This window comes from Pleurodeles waltl, chromosome 6 (assembly GCF_031143425.1).
Source record: "Pleurodeles waltl isolate 20211129_DDA chromosome 6, aPleWal1.hap1.20221129, whole genome shotgun sequence".
NCBI classification, from domain to species: Eukaryota; Metazoa; Chordata; class Amphibia; order Caudata; family Salamandridae; genus Pleurodeles; species Pleurodeles waltl.
In genome coordinates, this window is record NC_090445.1 from 571,701,820 (window position 1) to 571,726,797 (window position 24,978).

At 45.1% G+C, this 24,978-nt stretch overlaps 1 protein-coding gene across 4 annotated transcripts in view; it reads right to left on the reverse strand.

Annotated features, from left to right (window-relative positions):
• The window catches only part of BRPF3 (bromodomain and PHD finger containing 3), a 329,828-nt gene that overhangs the window by 24,267 nt on the left and 280,583 nt on the right, over positions 1-24,978 (reverse strand). For all 4 annotated transcript variants that reach the window (XM_069238754.1, XM_069238755.1, XM_069238753.1 and 1 more), the window contains one exon: positions 21,736-21,833. In XM_069238754.1, coding sequence (XP_069094855.1) covers positions 21,736-21,833 — 98 coding nt within the window. The remainder of the gene's footprint in view (positions 1-21,735; positions 21,834-24,978) is intronic.

Consider the following 24,978-nt stretch of genomic DNA (forward strand, 5'->3'; position numbering starts at 1 on the left):
TTCCATTCCAGGGAGGGCCTGGCAGTTTGGGCTGGATTGTTCCCAGGGGCAGCCAGGTGAAGATTGATTTGCATACGGCTGTGTCCAAAGTGGAATTGCGTGGAAAGAAAAAAAATGGATTTAGGCCCAGCTCTGTGACTAAGGGTGAATGTTTGAAATTGTTCAGCATTCTGTCCAGCATCTGGGTTTTTTGCATTTGTCACCTTAAGTGGAAAGGCTATGCCCAGACGTGTGTTCCGTGCTTGCTATGACACCGGATTCAAGCTAGCCTGGCTAATGAGGGGTGATACCCCAAAACCGGTCCTGGGATGCTTATTTTCCAGTCCCGGGAGTACCGGGCCTGACATTTCTCAGAGCAGAGTCAAGATTGGAATGGGGAGCAGACAAGTGATGGATTTAGGCCCCGATCTGTGTTTGGGGGTGAATGTTTGACATTGTTCAGCATTCCAGCCATCATCTGTTCTTTTCACACTTGTCGCCCTAAGTGGGAAGAGTATGCACAGACGTGGGTCCCGTGTTCGGTATGCCACCGGATTCAAGCTAGCCTGGCTGACGCCCTGAAACCGAGTCCCAGGATACTTGTTTTCAGGTCAGGGAGGACCTGGCCTGGCCGTTCGGGCTGGACTGTTCCCATGGGGAGCAAGGTCAAGATTGATTTGAATTTTCTGGGTCCGAACTGGGATGGCTTGGCAGGAAATATTATGGATTTAGGCCCAGATCTGTGACTGGGGTGAATGTTTGACATTGTTCAACATTCCATCCATCATCAGTTCTTTTTCCCCATTTATTGAGGCTCTCAAAAGATAAATCCTTAGGCACCTGGGGCAAACCATTCCCAGGACCCTCCCCCCCCCCCGAATTCATTAGATTGACAGATACCACTGCAATGCTCCATGAGAACTTTGCCCTCCTCACCGTACTTTTGAAAGCTTTGTGGTGCAGGCTTCAGCCAGGAGAGTAAACCCAAACTAATTTCTCACTACTTCTCCACACCTTTGGCAAGAGGGTTTTCTTTTCTACAAGTATGGTTCTTCGTTCTGTCAACACCAGCTGCCTTTTAGGTTGCTAATCCCAGGCCTTGTGGGACACAGTGGCCTAAGTGTTCCCTATGGTTCCAAAAAAAGCCTGTGCCATTTTTACTCAGGTCATGCAAAATGGTTGTGATGCAGCGAAGTTTACCTCTTGCTGTGGACTAGACACTACTGACTTCATCAGTAGGCCCATTCGCAGGCATGCATGGAGGTGATCCATTGCCTTTTCGGGAGAATGTTCAGGCCAGTCTTGTGGACAATACATTTGATGGTTCCCTACTGTTTGGAGACAAAATGGATTCAGCCCAGGGACACTTCAAAAACAGCAGGACCACAGCATGCGCCATGGACCTTTCTGATCCCACACACCAGCCACACCAGCAGTTTCACCTCTTTGGGTTTTTGGCAGAGGCAACCAATACAGTCAGCAGTCGCCACAAGCACAACACTCTCCACAGCCCTTTTGTGGATGTAGCACTCATAGGAGAGGGAAGCAGGGACAATGGGCAGTCCAGTCTTCCACAACGACTAGTTGCTTCTCCCTCTAATACTCTCTAGCATGCCCTTATGAGCACACAGCCACTGTCTCAGAGGCAGGGTCTCACACATTCTGCCAGGGTGGCAAGCAATCACTTTGGACAGCTGGATTGTGCTAATTGTTCAGAGGGGTTGCCCTTTACCATTTCCCGAAAGCCCACTGCACTTGCCACCCTAAGAACGGCTAATGGGGAATATCTGTCTTTCTTGCAGTAGGGAGCTCAGGCTCTTGGCCAAGGGAGCCAGAGAGGGCCCTGGAGCCATAATTCAGTCATGACTGTTATTCCTGCTAATTTCTGGTTTCAAAAATAGATGGGGGCCTCAGTTCCATATTAGAACTTCACTCCCAATGCCTTTCTGAAAAAAGGAAATATACTTACCCTGGCGCAGGCTGGTCTGCCATCAACAATATATTGGAGGGCTCAGGGAAGGAGAGAAAACTTTAAAGGGTACCCATTTGTGCTCTCCTTTAATTTAATCACTAAACACACAAAGGACAGTTGCAATCCTACTGTGTGTTCTAAAACGCGAGAACCACTCATTCTACTGTATGGGAAGGTGACCCAGTAGAGGATGTTTCTGTAGTCCCAGTTTCAATATGCAGGCCCTGGCAGGGTACTTCATAAAAATGTACGGGATAGCCTCACACATCCCTCTGGTGTCATGCTTCATCACTGGCCATCCAGCGCTCCCAGAGAATCATCTGGGGGCAGACGGGCCCTCGCAATACACTGAAGGAGATGTGTAGGAATGGCGAAGGGCTCCAGAAGTGTTATAAAAATCTGGGTTGCCAGTTCAGTACACTATTTTATTGGCGGAAACATGAGGGGATGGTTGAAACTAAAGTTAGGACATATGAGGCATAATTAAGCAGCTCTTGTCCTCTAGAGGTTGGCATGTTTAAGCCCTGAAAACGCCCTACATGGGGTCCGGGACTTTCCTCAGGACCAGAACCCTATTATTTTCCCTCAACTATTTCCTTATACCTGTTCTCACTCATTCGGTGCACATGCAGACATGCAATCCCGGTTCCTAACAATTCTGGTAGTAGCAGAAGAGTTATCCTTTGTTTTCTGGTATGGTCTCTGACTTTGGGACCCCTGTGGAGGAATCAACAGGGATGGCCGTGTAGTCACACTTTTGTCAAAGGTCTCACCCCTCAGCGGTACCTATATCTGAGTTATAATCTCCTCCCGATGATAGTCTGGTGTGCCCTTGATCATGGAGACTGGATGGAAGCGCTGGACATGCAAGATGCTTATGTTCACATCCCTGACCTGGAGGCCCTCAGGAGTTACTTGTGTTTCACGGTAGGCTCCAAGCAGCACTTTCAGTCTGCTGTGCTAGCCTTTGGCCTTATAAATGCCCCTAGGGTGTTCACAAAACTGATGGCCAGTAGTGGCAGCACATCTCTGGAGGTCGAGGGTCATATTTGTCCCCTACTGCGACTGGCTGGTAAAGACAGGCATGCCCTAGGTAGTTGTCTTCCACCCCCATACTATAGTGAACCTCCTAACATTGCTGGGATTCAATAACAAAGTGCTGGTCACACCTGACTCCTTCACAGACACTTCCCTTTATCAAAGCCATTCTGGATAAAATGCAGCTTCGCACCTATCCCCCAGAGAAGAAAGTCTAGGATATCTGGGTTTTGATCCAGATGTTGTAAACTCTGTCCTGGATCTCAGTAAGGATGATTATGAGGCTGCTGGGACTGATGGTTACCTGCATCCTGCTGGTCAAGCACACCCAATGGCACATGTGGGCTCAGCAGTGAGCACAGCACAAGGTTGATCTTTCTGATCTGATCCAGATTTTGGAAGAGACTGCAATAGATCTGCAGGAGTGGCTGCAGGACCAGGATTGGGTCAGCAGCAGACCCCTCTCCTTACCACATCTCCTTACCACATCAAAGCTCACATTGGTCACTGATGCATTGCTTCTGGATTAGGGAGGTCATTTGTTACCTTCCCAGAGCGCACAGTGGTGACTGAATAGCAGTCCTTCCTGCAGCAGGGCAGCACAGCAGTACATCTGAATCTTCCACAGGTCCAGAAGTGATCTGAGGAGATGGGTCAGAGGGTCCACTACGTATACCTGGCGCCCACTTTAAAGTGGGAGAACCTTCTAGACTTCTCCCCCTACAAAGGTATTTTTCTTTTTCTTCCCCCTGTCCTGGCCCCAGCTTATCTGGGTGGCCCAAAACACTTGTATGAAACCCTTTGTGAGTGTGCTAGGGCAGAGTGTTTGTGATGGGCAGTGTTTGGAATGTGCAAATGTGATAGGTGACAGCTCCTTCCTCTCATCAAGTCAGAAATGGCCCATCCTGCCAACACCTATACCCATTTTGTCTCACTGTCTGGGAGTAATACGCAAAGACCAACTATCATCTACATTTAGCCATGTGACCCAGGATGCAGGTATCAAATGGTTGGGACAAAGAAATGCCATCTTTATAAAAGTGGATTTTTTAGAATTGGGACTTAAAATCTGACTATACCATTAAACAGGTTTTTAATTAACAATTCTTTGGACACCAAACATAACATTTCTACCTGCTCCCAATTGAAAGCTACTCCCATTTGAAAGTTCACTTATTAAATGTAATAAGCTAACCCAATTATATTACACTAGAAAGGGAGGCCTCGCAACAGTGAAAAACAAATTTAAGAGTTTTTCACTTCCAGGACATGTAAAACTTAAAAGTACATGTCCAACTTTTTAAATACAATGCACCCTGCCCTATGGGCTATTTGAGTCCTATCCTAGGGGTGACATATGTGTTAAAAAGGAATGTTGAGACCTGGAAAAAAGTTTATTTTGCCAAGTTGAAATGGCATACGAAAACTGCTCAAACACAGGGTGCAATGGCTGGCTTGGGACATGATTTAAAAGGCAACATATGCGGGGTCACAATCAGTGCTGCAGACCCACTAGGGGCATTCAATTTACAGTTCCTGTGTATCTGTAGTACCACTCTACAGGAGGCTTACACATTAATTAAATGTGCAGATTGTGTGTAAGCTAATTTTACTATGTTAAATGGAGAGCGCACAAGCACTTTAGCACTGATTAGCAGTGGTAAATTGCACAAAGTCCTAAAAGCCAACAAAAACAGGTTCAGAAAACAAAAGGGAGAAAGCAGAAAGCTTGAGGTTGACCCTGTGGCTGGGTCAAATACCATATTATGGTTTTTTAAACTCCTAGGCCTCAACATCTGTCCTCCGATCATGATACCCTTTTGGGAGGCTTCGCTATCAGAGCAGCAGGCCAGGGTCCTGCACTGGGTCTGTGCAAGCTACACAGCCATGCTTGGAGACTGAGTGGCAGCAGTTGAGTGCTTTAGACCTTCCTCCAGAAGTGGTCGATATCATCTGGGCAGCCCAGGGTCCCTCAACAAAATATATCCATTCTTGTCTTTGGGATAAGTTAGTGGCCTGATGTGCTTATAAACAGATTGACCCATTGCAGTCCAAGTCGCCCGGCATTTTGTTGTTTGTGTTATCCTTATCCCTACAAGGCTTTGCTTTGGACACTGTTAAAGGATACTTGTCGCTTTCAGCCATTTTACAGTTGCCGGACCAGCCTTCGTTGTTTAACTCTCCAGCTGTTATGCGGTTCCTCAAAGTGTTGCAACATATCTTCCCCCTTCTCCTTTTATTATGCCCCACCTGGGCTTAAATTTGGTCCTCACATTACTTATGAATATGTCTTTTGAGGTCTTCCACAATTGTTCTTTAAGACTCCTTACCCTCAAGACAGTCTTTCTTATCACAGTAATATCAGTATTGAGCATCAGGGAGGTTCAGGTTCTTTCAATTATCCTGCATTACAGTATGTTCTACCCAGGCAAGCTAGTCTTCTGGACGCGTGCTTCCTTTCTTCCGAAAGTGGTGACTCCATTTCACATTGCAACAAATTGACAGCCAGGCAAAATGGGCACTCTCCCACGAGTAATCCAGGAATATGTCCTTCTACTCAGTCTTTCAACGGTGCTCAAAGGAAAGGGTTGGTTGCCAAAACAACCCAATACATAACCCAAAAGAAGTGTTAAAATAAAAAAAAAATACACTCCCAAGAAGTAAATCAATTATGTCCAATACGGAGTCGTGGCAGTTCAATGTCTCTTTATTTCATCCACAGAAGTTAATTCACTTATTCTTTCTTTATAAAGTTCACACTCTTTAACTAGCTTCTTCAAACAGCCAACATGTGTTTCGTCTTAACGGCTTTTAAGCCACTAACGTCTTCAGGGCTTGTATAGCTCTCTTGAATTTCTAGTCAAAATAACATATGAAACTTCAGTGTTTGGTAATCCAGGTCCCGATATCTTAAGACCACATGTAACGGAGAATACTCCTAAATTTGTGTATATCGGTATGGACCATGTGACAATGTCACAACTCCGAATTGGACATAATTGATTTACTTAAAACATAAGAGTGCTCTATATTATTTTTTTATTTTTCTATATCATGTTGTTCAGACATCACCCTTCTGGCATCCTTTGCCCTACCTCACTCCTCTAAGGAGGAGGAAAGGCTTCACCAGTTGGATACGAAAAGAGCCCTCAGCTTTCATATTGATTATATCAGAGAACATCAGATGGATGATTAGCTTTTTATTGGGTTAACTGGACCAAAGAAGGACAAAGTTGGGCAAAAACGGACCATCTTGCACTGGATCATACTTTGCATTAAGATCTGTTACACATTGGCTAAACAACAGCCAACTGAAGGTTTAGAGGCACATTCAACCCCACCCAAAGCTGCTATACAGCTTTGGCTTGGAAGGTGTCTGTCCTAGACATCTGGAAGGCCACTGTCTGGGCATCACTCTATACTTTCACGAAGTACTATTGTCTGGACAGTCAGGGCCCCTGAGAAGGGCATTTTGCCCGCTCAGTCCTCCAGGACTTTTTGATTTGAGCCAGTTCATGGAGCCACCAATTAAGAGGTACTACTTGCATATCTATTCAAAAGGTGAGAAATTTACTGTTACAAGTATCCATCAGAAGAACAAGTTTGCATACCTTCGGCAAAGGCTTCTCTCACAGAGACTGTATCTAACTGCACATACCTCACCGACCCTCCCACCTCCTCGTTCCATGAACTAGTCTCAGCGTATAAAACAATCCCACATTAGGAATATGCACATGGTCTTGACCAATGTTTTTATGATCTACAGGTGCAGAAATGTTAAGAAAGCAACTGTCAGCTTGCAAAATTGGCGTCTTTTAAGGCCCACACATGTCACATCTGGTGCAAAACTACGCTGCTGCGGAGCCTCCAGTGCCACCTCTACACACCCAGGGGTATTACTAAAAAATATCGGGATCCAGTCTGACACCTAGGAAGTATTCAAAAGTTGAGGATCCTGTAAACAGATACAGTATTTTCCAAAATGAGTGTTACTAAAGGTAAGTAACTTGTTCATCAAAGTCAGTAAGGTTTATTCCCTCCTATGTGTCACTGTACACTAAACTGCTACTTCAAGCTATTTATTAATTCCACAGTTTATATACAACTGATTATACCCCAAGGGTTGGCAGACCAGTTTTAACATGAGCACAATTTTTATACAGGAAAAATAGTTACAAAATAACTATTTTCTGCTTTATGGAACATGTGATCGTTTTTCTTAAAATGTGATGCATTGTGTGGATCTCATTGGATGCTGCAGAATATTCTTCAGAACACTAGTTCACTCTTTGACATCTTGGCAAGGAGACTACACTTAAGATGCTGCCCAGATCTCATGAGATTACATGCGAGCCCCCTGCACTAAAGTGAGCTTTGTGCAATCTAAGATGCGGGAACTATTATAAAAATAGTGACCACCAATGCAAATTTCAGCATTATTTATGGCTCCTCTGACTCTGGGTGGTAACCCAGAGTCAGTGCCTTGAGGAGGTGGGGTTTGGGGCATTTAGATATATAGCTTGCCCTAGTTAGGCATGTTCCCTCATTGCATGGACCACCACAGCCCGACCAAAAACTAGTCGCAACCCCACTATGTCTGGTTGGAAGCAACCCCAGCGACGACCCAGCAGACTGGCATTCCTCTAGCTCCCACACCTCAGTGGTCTGGCTAGAGGAGTGACCTCACCAGGAGAGGCAGGATCTATACGCAGTGGGAAGAAGATTTTATTTTTTTATTGTTGCAATCACTCAGCAGTTAACGGCAGTGATCTCAGCACAGATGTCTCATAATGTCTCAAACTTAACCCAGAAGGTGAACGGCCAGAGGTACACAACCTCAAGGGTGGTCTTGATGGCGAATGGCCTGTGAGGCTCAACGTCAATTAGTGTTTCAATGTCATCCATACATTGAATGTTCAGGGGACGAGTGCTTTGCCGTCTAACATCTAGGCAGCGAGCATATTGCTACTGTACCATTCGTCAACGTCACAGACCTCGACATCGAGAGGGAGAAGCATCATTTCCTGTGAGGATGTCTCCCTTTGGCCCACTGTCAATGGAGAGAGTAGCAGTTGTGGCAATAGGTTTGCCTTCTCCTCGCTTCTCAGACCTTACTGAAGTTAAATTGTGAAACATCTTGTGTAGGCCATGAAGCCTGTTCTTCTATCTTTGTTATAATGTCTTCCGGGACCTCATCTGACAATGTCAGTAGTCATCAGGATGATATTCTTCTTGAACGCACAGAATACAGAGGCCATGGGGTTCTGACTTGGCTGCCATCTCATCACAAGAAGGGCATTTCACCACACATGAAGGCATTTTGTTAGAAAAATAAATAATTTGCATGTTAGGATATTACTCAAAAACATTCTAGCCTGAAATGAAGTAATGTCACAGCAGTATTTCATGGTTTGGAAAGGTTTCCAATGTCAAAGAAACCAAAACAAATCTCAGAGTGCTAGTATCCTTTTTCTAGGAGCGAAAAAAAGAACTAACTTTATTGTCAACTCTGGGCTACAAACAGAGTTGTTGCTACTTAAAGTGCATTTTTCTACTGAAAATCTGTACACATTTGTATATTTTAATTTCAAAAGTATTTCGTTGGTATTTATAAACATTGACAGACAATAACATGCCATGTTTAGGCTAAATAAGGAAAGCATTCTCCCAACCCTCTGAAAATTCCCTCCAAGGTAGAACAACAAAGAGAGCTAAATGCGAAAAACACAACATGTAGTATACCTTCGTTTGCTCTTGCCTAGTCCATTAACGCCTCACTCTCTTTAATCCAGGTATAAACCACCCTTCAGACTGTGGGTTTTGCCCCCCGCTTCAGGGATCTCAGGCACCCTAAAGTCTGCACCTTCTCAGATAATCAACCAGAGAACACCACATCATTACATATTTACTCCTATATTGTGGAGGCCCACATTAATTTCTCCATTGCTAGCAATGACTATAACTTACTCGTACATTTACATGTAGTCAGAATCACAGATGATTTCCATTTACGAGCAATCATATGCTGCATTGCTAGAATCATGTTAGCAAAAATTCTACAGTCTGTAGCAGTGTGATATTTTATACTAGCTATTCATGTGCATTCGTAAATATAAAAGGATTATGGAAGGAACTGGTCTTATTGGGTAGCTCAACAATCCTTTCTCATAGCTAAGAATTTCCTTCCAGAAGATTTTCAAATGGGGGCCACACCACCATAATTGTAAGCCATTCCCTTTTAGGCACTCTACCTATCCAACATATATACAGATTTTCCCACCTGCACGTCAGCAGTGACTGCATTGAACAGTTGGGGGTAATTTGCAGATTATAGGTAACTTTTTGGTGTGATATAAATCCCCAAGTACTTGATCTTTTACTTGGCATATCGAAAGGCTATCTCTAATATTCTGGGGTAATCCCATATCGAACAATTCAGGTTTTTCAAGACTGAACATGAACCCAGAGCCTCTTCTAAATTCTCTATCAACTCAAGAGCCTGCGGGATGGACATTTGTGGCTCCATTACAGCCAGTAAAAGATAATCCACAAACAAGTGGATTTTGTGCCGTTCCCCTCCGAACAACAGACCCTTAACATTATGATGCTGTTTGATATGAATTGCAAGAGGTTCAATGACCAATATAAGCCACAGATGAGATAAGGGGCACCCCTGGTGAGTACCTCTACATAAAAGAATCATCTTAATTTTACTCCAGCTGATCAATATTCTAGTCACTGAGATTTTATAGTTGGCCTCTATCCATGCCAAATAATGTGGATTTTATCCTACCCCCTTAAGAATCTGGTGAAGAAAAGGCCAACTCACTGTTGAATGATTTTTCAGCATATAATAAAAGGACAGCGATAGGGATCTTCCTACAGTTCATCTCCTTGAAAATGAAGTACACACAGGATATTATCTGCAGTCTGTCCGTCAGGGGTAAAACCTGATTGATGCAAATGCACTAAATATGGCAGATGAGGCATCAATCTGTTTGCTATGATCTTCGTAAAGATTTTGGTATCCGTATATAAAACAGCAATAGGACAGTATGCTTCACAAAAGTCTACCGGTTCACCTTATTTATGGTATTGGTGTTATGTGGCCCTCAGACATAATGGTTGAAACCGAAGCTGGGAGGAAGAAGGAGTTAAATGTTTCAACGAGGGTTGGAATTCGTTTTAACTGAAAGAGTTTATAAAGCACATTAGACAGACCATCGGGTCCAGAGTCCTTGTTCAGATCACTATCTGAGATTGCTTTCAAAAACCTCTTCTAGTGTGATGAACGTCACTAGTGCTTCCCGACTGGCCTTTGACACTTGTGGCTGATTTGCCGTCCTAACAAAAGCACTTCCTGCAAGTTTGTGGGGTCTTCTGAGTAAAGTGTGGAGCAGCATTTGTTAGTTACGGTTTCATACCTGAGTCTCCGAGTTAAGAGTGAGTCTGTTTTATTGGCCTCTCATAGAATGTTTACTTTAGACATAACAGTGCTCTTTCTGATTTTTTCGTGTTCAGGAGGCCAATCTGGCCCCTCAACTTAGTCAAATTCCAAACGGAGCCTGTCATCCTATATTCTTCCTCTGCCAAGCTAAACTAAGCCTTCAGTCTTGCAAAATGATTTAAGTACTGTGGCCTTGTCTTGCCCTTTCTGCTATACACTGACCACTTACAACAACCTTAAAAGCGTCCCAAAGTGTGTGTATACATGTAGGGGGACCTCACCATTAACATGATCTACAAAATAATTATTAATAGATTTCAGCAGCGATTGGGTGGTCAGCCTGTCCTTGAGCTGGTGTCTTTCAAATTTCCCCTACCCTGTGCTTTGTTAACCTGGTCTCCCTCCCACACCAGCACTGAATGATCTGATATTGCTTTGGCTCCATGGGAAACAGTCTGGTTGTTGTCATTTTTCAATTTGTCAATTTTCAAATAAGATCTGTGGACATGGAAGACAGAATGCTCTTTACCTGCTGGATTCTTGTCCTTCCAGATATCTATGAAGCCCATGTCTTTTAGATCATGCAGAAAGGACTGTGTCAAGGCACCCTTTGTGTGCTTATCCTGGGGGCATCTGTTTAGCTGTGCTTCCAGAGCTATACTGAAATCACCGACTCATAAGAGGTCCTTTGGGTACCATGCTTTTATTTCAGTTACTATCGCGGACAGAAAGGCTTCTTGAGTCATTGTGGAGCGCACATATTAAGAATATTAAAGTTAAGTTTGGAGTATTTTCCTTCCAGGTAGATAAAACCACCCTTTTTCATATACTTTACTATTTTGACATGTTCCAATAGAAACTATGTATGTGCTTGCAGCGCTGCCCTGGTGGATTCTCCCAGCCGGGGCAAAAACGGCAGATGACCGCCGGCCCCGGCAGTCCGACCACGGCTTTACCGCCGCAGTCGGAATGGGGATTGAAGCACCGCCAGCCTGTTGGCGGTGCTTCCGTCATTCGTGGCCCTGGCGGTCCAAGACCGCCAGGGTCAGAATGACCCCCATAGTGTGCACAGAGTCCAGGGGTTCCCCAGAGGCTTAACAGAGGTTAAAGTAGATAATACTAATGCTCTCTTTTGTGGATGTGTGGTCGAGCAGTTAGGCTTATCAAAGGGTAGTGCAAAGCATTTGTTGTACACACGCAGACAATAGCAGAAGCACACACTCAATGACTTAACTCCAGACCAATGGTTTTTATATATCAAAAATATATTTGAACCACAATAGATTCGTATTTCACCCATTGTACCAATAATAATCTGAATTCGGTAAATTGTACAGTTTTTGAAATATTGGCAATTACCTGTTTTAAAAAGTTGACAATTTCAGAAACAGTTCTGGGGGGGGGGGGGGGGGGGGGTTAGTACGATTTACAGGTAGGTACTTGACTTACAGTTTCAGTCTCCGGGGGTTAGAAGTCCACAGTTTGGGGTTCAAGTTAACCCCAAACACCCACCACCAGCAACACATGGCGGGCCGGGTGCAGAGGACAAAGCTGAGGCAAATTTAACATGGGCTTCTATGGAGGCTGGGGGCACTCGGTTTCAGATCTGCTGGCAGATAAGTACCCGGTTCTTCGGAGGGCAGACCTGGGAGGTTTAGAGGAGCACTGGGGTGGGAAGCTACAAGTAGGCACCAAACACACACCCTCAGCGGCACAGAGGCGGCCGGGTGCAGGAGTGTCAGGCTCCGAATGCTTTCTATGAGGGGACCGTGGGAGTCCCTTAGATGCTGCAGGCTGGGTCCAGCGGGTCGGTTCGGGAAAACCACAGTCTGGACAAATAGTAGGGCTGACTTCTGAAAGTTGCTGCACCAGTGGTCAGGTTCTCCAAGGCCTGGGGGCTGTGGGTGCAGAGCACATTTAGGCGTCAGTTATCTTCGTCCAGAGCTTTTGCAGTCAGTGGGGATCCTCTGGATTCACACTGCAGGCATCGTCGTTAGGGGCAGGAGAGGTCAGCCAAGGGTAGGCACTTGCTCAGAATCGCCTGCGGATCCTCTCTAGCCGGTTGGGCCACCTGGACACGGTCTCTCGACGTTGGGTACAGAGCGGTCAGGATGCGCAGATCCGGGGGAGGACAACAGGGGAGGGGTTCTGGAGTCCTTTGGGGTTGTTTCTTTTTGGACAGGGCCGCTGTCCTCAGGAGTTCTTGGTCCTTTGGGGTGCAGGGCAGTCCTCTGGAGCTTAGCCTAGGTCGCTGGCCCGCAGGATGCGTTGCTGTTCTTTTACAGGTTCTTTGAAGCAGGAGACAGGTCGGTAAGACTGGGGCCAAGTCAGTTTTCATCTTCCTTCTTCTCTGCTGGGGTTTCCGCTTAGCAGTCCTTCTTCTTTCTTGGCAGGTCGCCAGAAATCTGATGATCTCAGTTCAGGGGGGGCTTAAATCCTGGATTTAGAGGCGGTACAGAAGTCAGAGGGCAGTGTCCACTCCCTTCGGGGAGGGGGACACAAACATAACCCTATTGGTCCCTGTTCTCCAAGCCAAAATAGAGGATTCTGCAGGAAGGGGGTCACTTCAGCTCTGGACACCTTAGGGGGTGGTCCTAGCTGAAGTTGTTATTCCTTCCTGCTTTCCCTACTTTTCCCGCCAGACTTGCCGCAAAAAGTAGGGCTTTGTCCAGGGGCGGGTAACTCCACTAGCTGGAGTGCCCTGAAGCACTGTAATAAGAGGCTTGAGCCTTTTAGGCTCACCGCCAGGTGTAACAGTTCCTGCAGGGGGGAGGTGTAAAGCACTTCCATCCAGGACAGGCTTTGCTTCTGGCCACAGAGAGCACATAGGCTCTCCAACCCCATGTGGTCAGAAACTTGTCTGAAACTGGGAGGATGGCACAGACCAGTCAGTCCTGCACTAGCAGTTTGGCTATCATACAGTGGGCATCTCTAAGATGCCCTCTGGGTGCATTTTTCAATAAATACCACACTGGCATTAGTATGGGTTTAGTGTGCTGAGAAGTTTGATACCAAACTTCTCAATGTTCAGTGAATTCATTATGGAGCTGTGGAGTTCAAAATGACAAACTCCCAGACCATATACTCAATATGGCTAGACTGCACTTACAATGTCCAATAATGGACTTAGACACTGTAGAGGCATTTAGCACATGCAGCTAGGCCCTCACTTGTGGTATAGTGCACCCTGCCTTAGGGCTGCAAGCCCTGATAGAGGGGTGGCTTATGATTTGTGGGCATGACACCCTGAGAGGGGTGCCATGTCGCTTTTGCCTTTTTCTCTCCACCATTACACACAAGCTGCAAAGGCAGTGAGCAGGTGCTTGGTGAAGGGTCCCCCAGAGTGGCATAATACATGCTGCAGCCCTTGGGGACCTTCCCTGGCCACAGGGCCCTTGGTACCATGGGTACCTTTAACAAAGGACTTAACTGTATGACAACTGGGGAAACAAAGGTATAGATTTTGGGAAGGAACACTGGTGCTGGGGCCTGGTTAGCAGAATCCCAGCACACTTTCAATCAAAGTTGGCATCAATATCAGACAAAAAGTCGGGGGGTAACCATGCCAACAGTGGCACTTTCCTGCAGTATCAATATCATAAAAACAATTTCTTGTTTGTAGCTGAAAAACACTGCATGGGGTTGAGATTGTTCCCTCACCATTTTCCAAATCTTAGGCTGCTTAAAAGGAATTCAGACCTCACACATTCTGTGATTGTACTCTCACCATGATTCTAGGATAAGGATGTACTGGCCTTGTTCCATACTGAACTCTATGGACATCCAACCTACAATTCTCTGATCCTGTACCACCCCTCCGCCTCCGCCGTCCGCCAGGGTCAGAATGAGGCCCAATATCTCTACAGCAGGTTCTAGGGGTATCCCTGAGCTGCCACCACATGGACACCTGTGGTGGGGATTTTAAAGCAATGGCCCTCTTTAAAGATAGATCGGAACAATGGTTTCCAATACTGGACTACATCCGACTGCTCATTTACTCTCACATTTCAAATCCTCATATTGTATCTCTGGGAGCAGCCTTCAAAGTCTTTGAATTTGTCCCATAATGCCTTATGTTTCTCCTCCTACAAATCCTGTGACATACTGTTTACCAAGCGCCTGAAGATCTTTCTCAAGTCAGAAAGAGGCAAACCCATGCTGGACTTCAGTGCTTGCATTTGTGTTGTGACAAATTTAGAACTTTTATCATGTAGGTTCTGTAGGTCTTCCTCTTTAGAGGGCATTCCCCCTTTTTGGAAACTACTGATGTGACTTTAACAACCTTTGTGCCAGACACTGCACCAGGCCAGTGAAGGGTTGTGGTCCTCAGGAGATACCCTCAGATGCTTCCCCTCCAACACACTTCACAGATATCTTTTTAAAAATGTAGTCTCTCTGCTTGGATGGACAAACACTAGTATTGGCTCCAGCTGATATTGGGGGCACCCCTCTGAAGTACTTCTATAATCTTATTTACAGTCATAGCTTTTATTTGTTTTGGGGAAACGGGCCAATGTAGCTCTTCTATATCTCAAAAAAGGTGGGGCTCATGATTTTAATTAACTTTTCTGGCTGACATCTTTGTCACCAATGTCCCCTCCCCCCACCCCCCACCCCCAGAAGACTGAGCCCAATCATGCCAATCTATTAAGGCCTAGCCTCACTTCATTCTGTTTCTCTATCGGGCCACAAAATAGGTGCTGCCTCTGCACAGATAGAGCTGAATTTTGGGGACACGTGCTTCAATCTCCCCGCACCACTCCTCCAGCACTCTGCTCCACTCGTCACTCGGGTGCACTGCCCTTCTCCTCCATGTCTCGTTACATGCCGGGAGTTACTGCTCACTCATTGTGAGGCCTAATAGGGGGAAGCCAGGCAGAAAGCGCACCAGAAAGATACCATGCTTAGTACCTCGCAGACCACTCCTCACATATGTATATTTTTAAAGTGATCTCATAGGTAGGACAAGTCAGTGCTTATAACTATTGATAAGGATTTCCTGGAGGAGAATTTCAACCTCCGTCCCTGCTTCTGACACTCCAATCTGGAAGAGATTCATCATTTTCAGCACTGGTCTACACATATTGGGTTCAGGTACTTAATAATAGCCCTTTCCCAGGCGCTGGCCCTTTTACACAGAGCATAGGATTCTCTGCCAGTGTGCTGCCAGGCCAAATACAGAAACTCCATCTATGAAAAACTATACTCTGCAATCTCCACTAGAAACTAAGAGCTCCATATCTGTGGAGGAGGTGAAGCACGCAAGGAAGGTGAATGTTCCTCCATTATCTTGTAAAACTGTAAAAGAACAGATCAGGAAATAAATATTTCATAATCAGTTAATCAAGGTTGCCATCAAGTGAATTTGCTGTACCTGATTTGTAGCAGAGACTCCCTTATGTTTGGGGAGATGACAGACCACACTGGCTGGGAGTTACAGGATTGCATCTGATTTTCTTGGCTATCACGTATGGGCACTTTTGTAATTGGAATGGCCATCAATTAATGTTGTGCCCAGTATCACCCTACTTTCTTATCCACACAACTGCTCATGTCAACCTCCAATATATTTTTATCACCCTGAAGTTCAGGTATTTCCTTTTCTGGCCTATCATTGTCAGACTCCAGGCCTTCATCTATTGTCACTCTGATTCTGCTTTCTCTGTCACTTCAGGATTGCTTATCGAGTCTCCACATCTGGACACTGAGCCGTCTAATGACAGCTATGCCCAAAGGCTGCAGTACAGGCATACCAAAAAACCCACACAAGATATTATGAATTAATATATAAGCTGCTGAAGGAGGATAAGGGAAAAGTAATAGATGGAAAATGTTACATACCCTGTAAGCATCACCTAGTAGCATGTAGTGCTGTCGATTCACATGATCTGCATACTTCTGCCATTTAGGGTTGGGCTCGGATGTTCAAGTCAAGGGGGTGTCAAGCGGCTCCTTCATTAAAAGATAATGAGCATAGGCACTGACTACATTGTTAGATTGTTTTTCGCACAGGAGGCGAGTGTAAGTATTGAGAATAAAGTGAGGACAGTATGATGCCTATGTGTATTATATTTATGAGGATTAAACGCTAATGATGAGGATGTGCAACCTCCACTGACTCCCGGGGAGGTGGATGGAACAAGTTCTGCATAGACTGTAAAGCTTTACCCCTGAAGCCAGTGGTTAGCCAGCGGTGAATGTAGATGCCTTCTATAAGGTTCTTAAGACTGTTTTGCCAACTCTAGCCAGCCAGCAGGTAAACCATCTAGATCAGTGGTTCCCAACCTTTTGACTTCTGAGGACCCCCACTTTATCATTACTGGAACATGGGGACCCCCACTGAATCATGTTTGGAATCTGGGGACCCCCGACTGAGTCTTTACTGAAAGCTGGGGACCTAAACTGTTACTATTGTTTAATTTTCCAAACAACTGCGGACCCCCTGAGGAGGCCTGGCGGACCCCTAGGGGTCCCCTGTCCACAGGTTGGGAAACACTGTTCTGAACAATAATGTTTTAAAGTATGCTGAGTTGACCATGTAGTTGCCTTGCAAATATTAGTTAAGGGAATATTTCATAGGAAAACCATTGCTGCATCTTTCTTATGGGTAGAGTGTGCTCTAGGAGAGATAGGCAGAGGTCTTTTAGCTTTGTGGGAGCAGATTTGGGTGCATTTGACAATCCATCTAGTTAGCCCTGCTTTCAAACTGCCTCAATTGTATGGGAGTTAGCAAAAACAATAATGAGTTGCTTAGTTTTAAGAAAAGCTTTCGTTTTCTCAATGTAATACACCAGAACATGTTTAACATATGATGTATGAACAGCTCTTTCGGGTACAGGGCCTGATGAGGGGGAAACAGGCTGGGAGTGTTTGGTTGAGATGAAGGTGAGATATGACCCTGCGAAGGTTGTTAGGGTTAATCTTCTAGACTGCCATATCATTATGCACCTGAAACAAAGGGTCTTCCAAGGTAAACACTTGTAGCTCCCCAATATGCCTTAAAGATGTAATATGTAATATGAAAGCCACTTTCTAAGTGAGGAACTGTAAAGGACAAGGCGTTAATGGTTTAAAAGGAGGTCCCATTAGACTTGTAAGAACAAAATTGAGGTTCCACACAGGTGGGACCCTGGGTGGAATACATATTTTGAGGTCTTCCATAAAAGCCTTCATGATAGTAATTCTAAATAGTGAAGAATGCTCCCTGTTTTTTAAAGTAGGTAGCCACTACCACTAAGTAAAGGCAGATGGATGTGCAAGCTAAGCCTGACCTCTGAAGGTGAAGTAGATAGCAGACAATGTCCTGGACAGTGGGTTTAAGAGGATCAATTTGTTTTGGAATACAGCAGAGAACAAACCTTTTCCACTTAGCAGCTTAACAAGCATGAGTGGCGGGTTTGCAAGTTTCTTTGAGGATGTCTATGTACTCTTGTGGCAAACTGGCATAACCAAACTTCAAGACTTCATATACCAGATTGCTAGGCTGAGCTGTCTGGGATCTGATCCTTCCTTGGCTTTGTGTGAGAAGTCCATGGTTGTCTGGCCCAGGAGGGAGCTACCAGAATGAGCATGACAGATGTTTGTCGGAGCTTCCTCACTACAAATGGGAGAAGTGGCAAAGGAAAAGTGTAGGCAAATATCCCTGATAAATTCATCCATAAAAAAGTGTCCTTGAATTGCAGGTGCTGAAGTCTGGAGTCTTTGCATTTTGTGTTTTCGTCTGTATCAAAGGGGTTTATTTGTGGAAACAGACCTCAGAGATGGAAGTAATGGAGTAGGACTTGTAGGTGGAGTTCCCTTTCATGGAGCGGTTTATATATCCTGCTGAGCAGGTCTGCAAAGTCATTGTCCACTCCTGGAAAATACTCAGCAAGAACGTGTATGTGATGGTGTATGGTACAGTGCCAATTTCGCTGTGCTAACGCCGAGAGCTGCTAAGAGTGGGTGACAAGGACTAGCATGCCCTGTATTTCCTGAAAGGCTTTGAGAGATTGGTAAAGGGTTAGAGGCTCTAGGTGACCTATGTGGAGACCTCTTTGGCAAGGTTACCACAAACTCTGTATTGTCATGTTTTGTAAACACACCTCTCACCCCAAGAGTTAGACACCCATGGAGATGGTCATTTGCTGAGTGCGGTCTATGAAGGAGCTGCCCTGCAACAAGCTGTTGCTGTTCCACCACTGCAGAGAGCAATGGGTATTGGTACTTATCAACACTAAATATTCTCAGTAATTTTGTGACCAACGTGCTGATAGGCACTCCTGGATTGGGTGCATGTGGAGCCTGGCATGGAGACTATGACTATGCAAGAGACCATTGTGCCCAGAAGGTGCTAGGTTACTATTGATGATTTGGCTGAAAAAGAGGTAGCATCTGCTGAACAGCTAGCACACTTTGTTGGTTTTGGGTATGCCTTATCGGTGACGGCATTTAAGATGAATCTGAGAAAAGGCTGCATTTTGAGGGATTGAAGACAGGAGTTGGTGGCATTTATGATAATCCCCAAGCTGTGGAGGAGGGAGATGGCAGCTTGGGTGTGGGCTAGGCACTTCTGTGTGCATGCATTCTTGTTCAGCTAAATGTCTAGGTAAGGAAACACGTGCGTCCCGCCACCCCCTTCTGAGGTGGGCAGCTACCACCCCTAGATAGTTTGAGACTGCCGGGACAGTTCTGATTCCAAAAGGTAGCATTTTGAATTGGTAGCGCTGGCCACTCTACCTTCAAGCAGAGTCAGCACCAATGAGCAGGGTGGATAGGGATTTGAAAGTAGGCATTTTTGAGCTATAGTGCTGTCATGAAATCATTTTGCTGCAGCAGAGGGATGACATCCTGTGAGCTGCGATATGGAAATGTTCAGGCAGGATGTACTTGTTGAGGGGCCTCAGATTGAGGACTGGCCTAAATATCAGGAGTAAACTCCTTGCCCCAGTGAGAATGGAGCACCGGCTGTGTTACTCCTTTTAGCAGAACGGCTTTGAACTCCTCCTGTAGAAGGCGTAGGTGTTCTACGGTCATGGTACACAGGTGGGGGGGGATGATCGGTGGGACTGAAATAAGTTCTAGGCAATACCCATTGGGGATGATTGCAAGAATCCACTCCCAGTGTGGAATGAAACCTTTCAGCTGACACCCAACAGGTGTTGTGTGACTCTGGGGTAGGGCGTGGCTTAGGGTGTGTTGAGCAAGTCAATGTTTGGAAATAGAAGCTCCTTAGTGCAGACCCCACTAACCCTAATCTTGTTGGGAGCTGTTACCCTTGAATGCCCCATGCCCATAGACCTACTGCCCTGGTAGGACTGCTGCTCATTTTGGTATGTGTATGTCTGCTCAGGGGAGGAGCCTTGGCTCCTGCCATGTACTGCTGCTTACGAAAGGACTCCTTGCTGGCTGGGATTTGCAGGGCACAAAAGGATTCTGAAGTATTGGTGTCCTTATTGATTTCTTCTAGCATCTCATCAACCTGGAACCAAAGGAGTGCTCTCCTTCGAAAAGAAGGTTAATGAGTTGTTGCTGGACTTCTGACTTGAAGCTAGATACATGAAGCCAAGGTTGACAGTGGAGTATGACTGAGATGTTTACTCCTTTAGCAGTCGTGTCGGCAGCATATAGGAAACAGTGTATAGTGCCATTTAGAAATAGTATACTGTTCTGCCATTATTTCAGGAAGCTATTGAATGAGTTCTTCCATGTTCACCTACTGAGCCCTGTTATAGCGTGGGAGGAGGTCGAAGGAAGTAGCAATGTAACAGTAAGTGGCAGCCCCAACTGCTACACTCTTCCCTGCTGCATCAATGCGCTATCCTTATCTGGTGGTGGTGCATTCCCAGTGGCTTGTGTAGAGGGTCGATTATAAGCAGTGTGCATCACCAGAGAGTAAGGGAGAGCACGAACCTTGATGTCTAAGGGTTTGGATGGGGAGGGCTTAAATTTTTTCTCTACTTGGGGGGTAACAACCCTAACTATGACCGGTTGAGCAGTTGTCAAGGAGGACCTTAAGAATTCCCTGGAGCACAGGAAGGAACTGCACTGAGCACTCCGATATTTAGAGTATTTCAAATAGGAAATCCTCCTCCTCAGGAATAACATGCACACCTACCTTGTGATAGAAAGCCGCTTGTTGTATCGCCCGTGAGAGGCTGTAGTATCATCTGGGGTGGGTTGACAGGAGGTTTTGGTGGGTAGGTGGAAAGGTGACAGCGGGGTCAGAGTAAGAAGCCCGAGATGAGGGGGTTTAGTCTTTATTGGTATGTGGTCTAAGTCTGACTGTCACTGAAATAAGCTACCGACCCTAGGTATCTACTCCAGAAGGCATATCAGAGAAATAGCTCAGCAACTGAACACATTTTCTGAACCATGAAATAGATTCGGAGAAAAACAGATCAGCAGGAGTGGATTAAATATGAATTCTTTAGGCTTGAAGACAAAGTCCCTGGGAAAAGAACTTCCTAAGAAATCTCATAGGCCTTCTTGTGAAGAAGCACAAATCCTGCATCTGAGTTAGGCTGTGGAGTCCTATGGCATCTTATGCAATATCGGTGAAGATCAAAAGTACAAAATGTAGTCTGGCTGAACCAGGAGACCTTGCAGCCCAACCTCTATGTCTCGTTGTAAGAGAATAAAAGAACTAGAAAAAGATATAACCAAAGGAAAAAAAAAAAATAACATGCTTGAAGTTTGTTCTAAAGGGAAAAGACAGTCCAACTAAGCAGAGAAAAGGGGAAGGAAATAGTCAGGCATTGTGAGAACCAAACCTATCAGCCTTTGTTCACAGCCTTCATTTGTGTGCAGTGTCAATTGCTCCTTTCCATTAGAGGGACAGTTACCCCAACTAATGGTTGCGCATGTTTGTGGGACACAAATTACAGACAGTATCATGACAATGGGAAAATGGTAACTAGTGTCAAGGGGCTGGGGATTTTACAGATCTCTAGCTATCATGAACTGAAACACAATGGCTTAACCTAGAAGTACACCAAAAAGTTCAAATGTTCTTATCAAATGTGTTCCAAAATTGTCTATGTGACAGAATATATAAAGTAAAACATTAGAAGAGATCACGCCATTAAACTCAAAATCTTCAGTTGTGTGATACTTTTTAGAACTGAAAACCTATGCATGTCAGAATATAGGCCTAGGTTTGCTAAACAAATAGAAGTGTTGATTGATATCCTACACTGTGCCACTTAAGGAACATTTAACACCAGGGGTTAAACTACATGTCCTCCCATATCAAGACTGACATACCTCCCAGATATGGCAGCCTGAAAAAAAAAAAAAAAAAAAAAACAGGTATGCTTACCAAGGCAGGATATGAAGGGTATCCTCGACACTTTGCCCAAACCAGTTCCAAGGGTTCCAGTTCAATACCCCTCTCAAATGGCATCAAGAGGTTTCTGCCTGAAAGCCACAAAAGAAGACTTAAAAAATAGACTAAACACATCACCACAATCTGGAATCTCTAATGCCACAACACTGACAGGCACTGTCAATAAATCTGCACTGTTACATATTACCATGTCTACAGTCTCACAGCGTTCCATTAAATTCATGCACTGCAAAAAAATCCTAAGCCATTTTCCACACCCTCTATAACTGTATCATCAGCATCCGCATTGGACTACAAGAAACATAAAACATCATCTTATGTTTTTTAGACACCAACAGTGACACTGTTAACCCCCAGGTACTCTCGGAATCCCCCACAATAATCCACAAGTACTACAAAAGAATTTCCCTCTCCCCACCTTCGACCAAAGACTTCATCAGAGACCTACACCTCTCAGATCATCCATAGCCCATGCTGTTACATACCAACAAAAATAATTCAGACCAAGTTTCCTCCAGGCAGCCCACACATCTCAGAAAAATTGGTACTCTCCAGTGCTTGTAAAAGAAAATTAGAGACCATAACAAGGGTTAGCATCAGTAACGGATTGGCTCGCTAGGCACTGTCATATGAACCGGCTTGAAAGGGCCAGTCTGTAGGCCAGTACTTTTGGTACCATGGGCTGTGAAGAAATTCAAAAAAGGCCCATACACTCGCCTTTCCAAGCCAAATTATCTAGCAATATCAGAATGCCAACAGGCTGGCCTAACAATGGGTAGCATGCAGGCAGATATGCATCTTACTTAAGGGGTGGTGGGTGGTTGCTGTTGAGGGAGATGCAGGGTGGTGAGAATCCCAATTTCTTCTCACTTGCCAAGCTCAATGGTTGTAATGTTCAGCTCCAGGTCAGCTGGCACCCCAGAAACTCTACTACAAACAAGGGTGGTGTGGGTTGCATCAATCCCACTACAGTTACTTATTTATAATGCCCTGGGAACCTCAAACTTTGGCTAAAATCACACATTTTCCTTTTCGGTCAGGGAAGCTTCCGGGGTCTCTGGGATGTACACTAAATTACTATCATCCACTGATTCCACACTTCTCCCAGTAAAAACGGTACCCCATTAGAGGGATTAGGCTTCACAAAAGGCCCAAAACTGAATCAAATTTTCCTCATCAAAACTGACCTACTGTCATGATGTTGGTAGCTGAATATTTGTGCCCGAGATCACCCACCATCCAGGGAAATCAATCAAAGGAAGACATTTTTGAAAAATAAAAACTTAGGGAAGTCCAGGGTGGTGAGATTTGCATGGATCCCACTTCGGTTTCCTACCAACGATGCTATGCAAACATAAAATTTTGGTTAAAATTGCACATTTCTGTTATATTCTGTGAGGGTTAAGATCTTGAATCTACAGGATCCACAAAATTCCTACCACCAGCCATCTCCACACTGCTCCTGATAAAAATGGTGTTCATTTTGTGTGGCTGTGTCTAGTGCCTGCAACTGAACGGGTCAACACATTCAGGGGGTTATTCTAACTTTGGAGGAGTGTTAATCCGTCCCAAAAGTGACGGTAAAGTGACGGATATACCACCAGCCGTATTACGAGTTCCATAGGATATAATGGACTCGTAATACGGCTGGTGGTAAATCCGTCACTTTTCCGTCACTTTTGGGACGGATTAACACCTCCTCCAAAGTTAGAATAACCCCCTCAGTGTGCAAAGTCAATATGATCATTTTCCCAGGCAGGACTACTTCTTCAGTGGACCCTCTTGCAGTGGTCGCATGTGCAGTCTTTTTGGCGGCACGACTGATATGAATGAAGCCAACATCCCAGCATTTTCACTGCTGTCCTCACGTAAGAGGACATGGTGTTGGAAAAAGTGGTAACAGCCTGTGGAATACCATCACCCTTTCTTAGTCAGGAGAGACTTTTCTGAAGGCAGAATTATACCCAGCCTATAGAAAAGGCTGGAACTGCTGTGGCACGAGTATTGGCATTTGGAATTGACTGTGAGCGCTAACTTGTGCAAGTGAGTGTTTGCTAGGCATTTCTCTTGGTTGGTGCTCTTTATCAGTCAATCGTCCAGGTAAAGAAACACATCAATTGCTTTTCTGCACAGATATGCGGCAACTACCACTAGACATTAGGTAAATACCCTTGGAGCTGTTGTGACCCGAAGGGTGGAACTCTCAATTGGTGTGTTGTCCACTTACCAGAAAGCACAGGTACTGGAGAACACAAGATTGGTGGGGATATGTGTTGGACCTGGCCTTTCTTACAGGGTCATCCCCAAACGTTTTGCCTTCCTCCTCCTAGTTTTCTGACCTCTGTTTGTTGGCTTTAGGACTCTGAGCTCTTTATCAAGGCTGATCAGTGCTAAAGTGCATGTGATCTCACCTTTAAACTTGGTATGCTTGGCTTACACCTGATTGCCACATTTAATTTACCTATAAGTCCTTTGTACAGAGGTTTCTCTTATACCCAGGGCCTATAAATTAAATGCTACTAGTGGGCCTGCAGTGCAGCTTGTGCCACCCACAGAAGTAGCCTTCAAACCTGTCTCAGGCCGGTCACTGCAGGGCCTGAGTGCACAGTTGCTGCCACAAGGACCTAGCATCTAAATTTACTTGCCGGGCCTGGAACTCTCCTTTTACAACATTTAAGTCAACCCTAAGGTATGCCATAGCTAGCCCTATGGGCAGGGTGCGGTGTATGTAAAATGTAGGACATATGTTTTTATGTACCATATGTCCTAGTAGTGACAAACAGCCTATTTTCTTTTTCACTACTGAGAGCGATGCTCATCTCATAGGATTGCATTGGAAATGCCCTAACTTATGTCTAAGTGGTATTGTCTGATCAATAAGGGGTGGCATAGTCATGTTTAGTATTGCTGAAATAGTAGTGAGAAATGCTGCTTACTGGTTTAGGTGGATTTTTTATTACCATTGTAGAAACGCCATTTTTAGAAAGTTGGCATTTCTCTGTGCTTATGACTCTGGTGTTTTGCAACTTGACTCCAATCCACTTCTGGGGCAGAGTTACAGCTTGGCTTTGAGCATACTTCTCAGACAGCCTGCACACAGGGAGGGTGGAGTTGTCGCAAGAGTGCATCTGCATACTGAATGGTCTTCCTGGGCTGGGAGAGGTAAAGGTGGGGCACACCTGCATCTGTAAAGGCTGTGCCCTGGCCTCACACAAA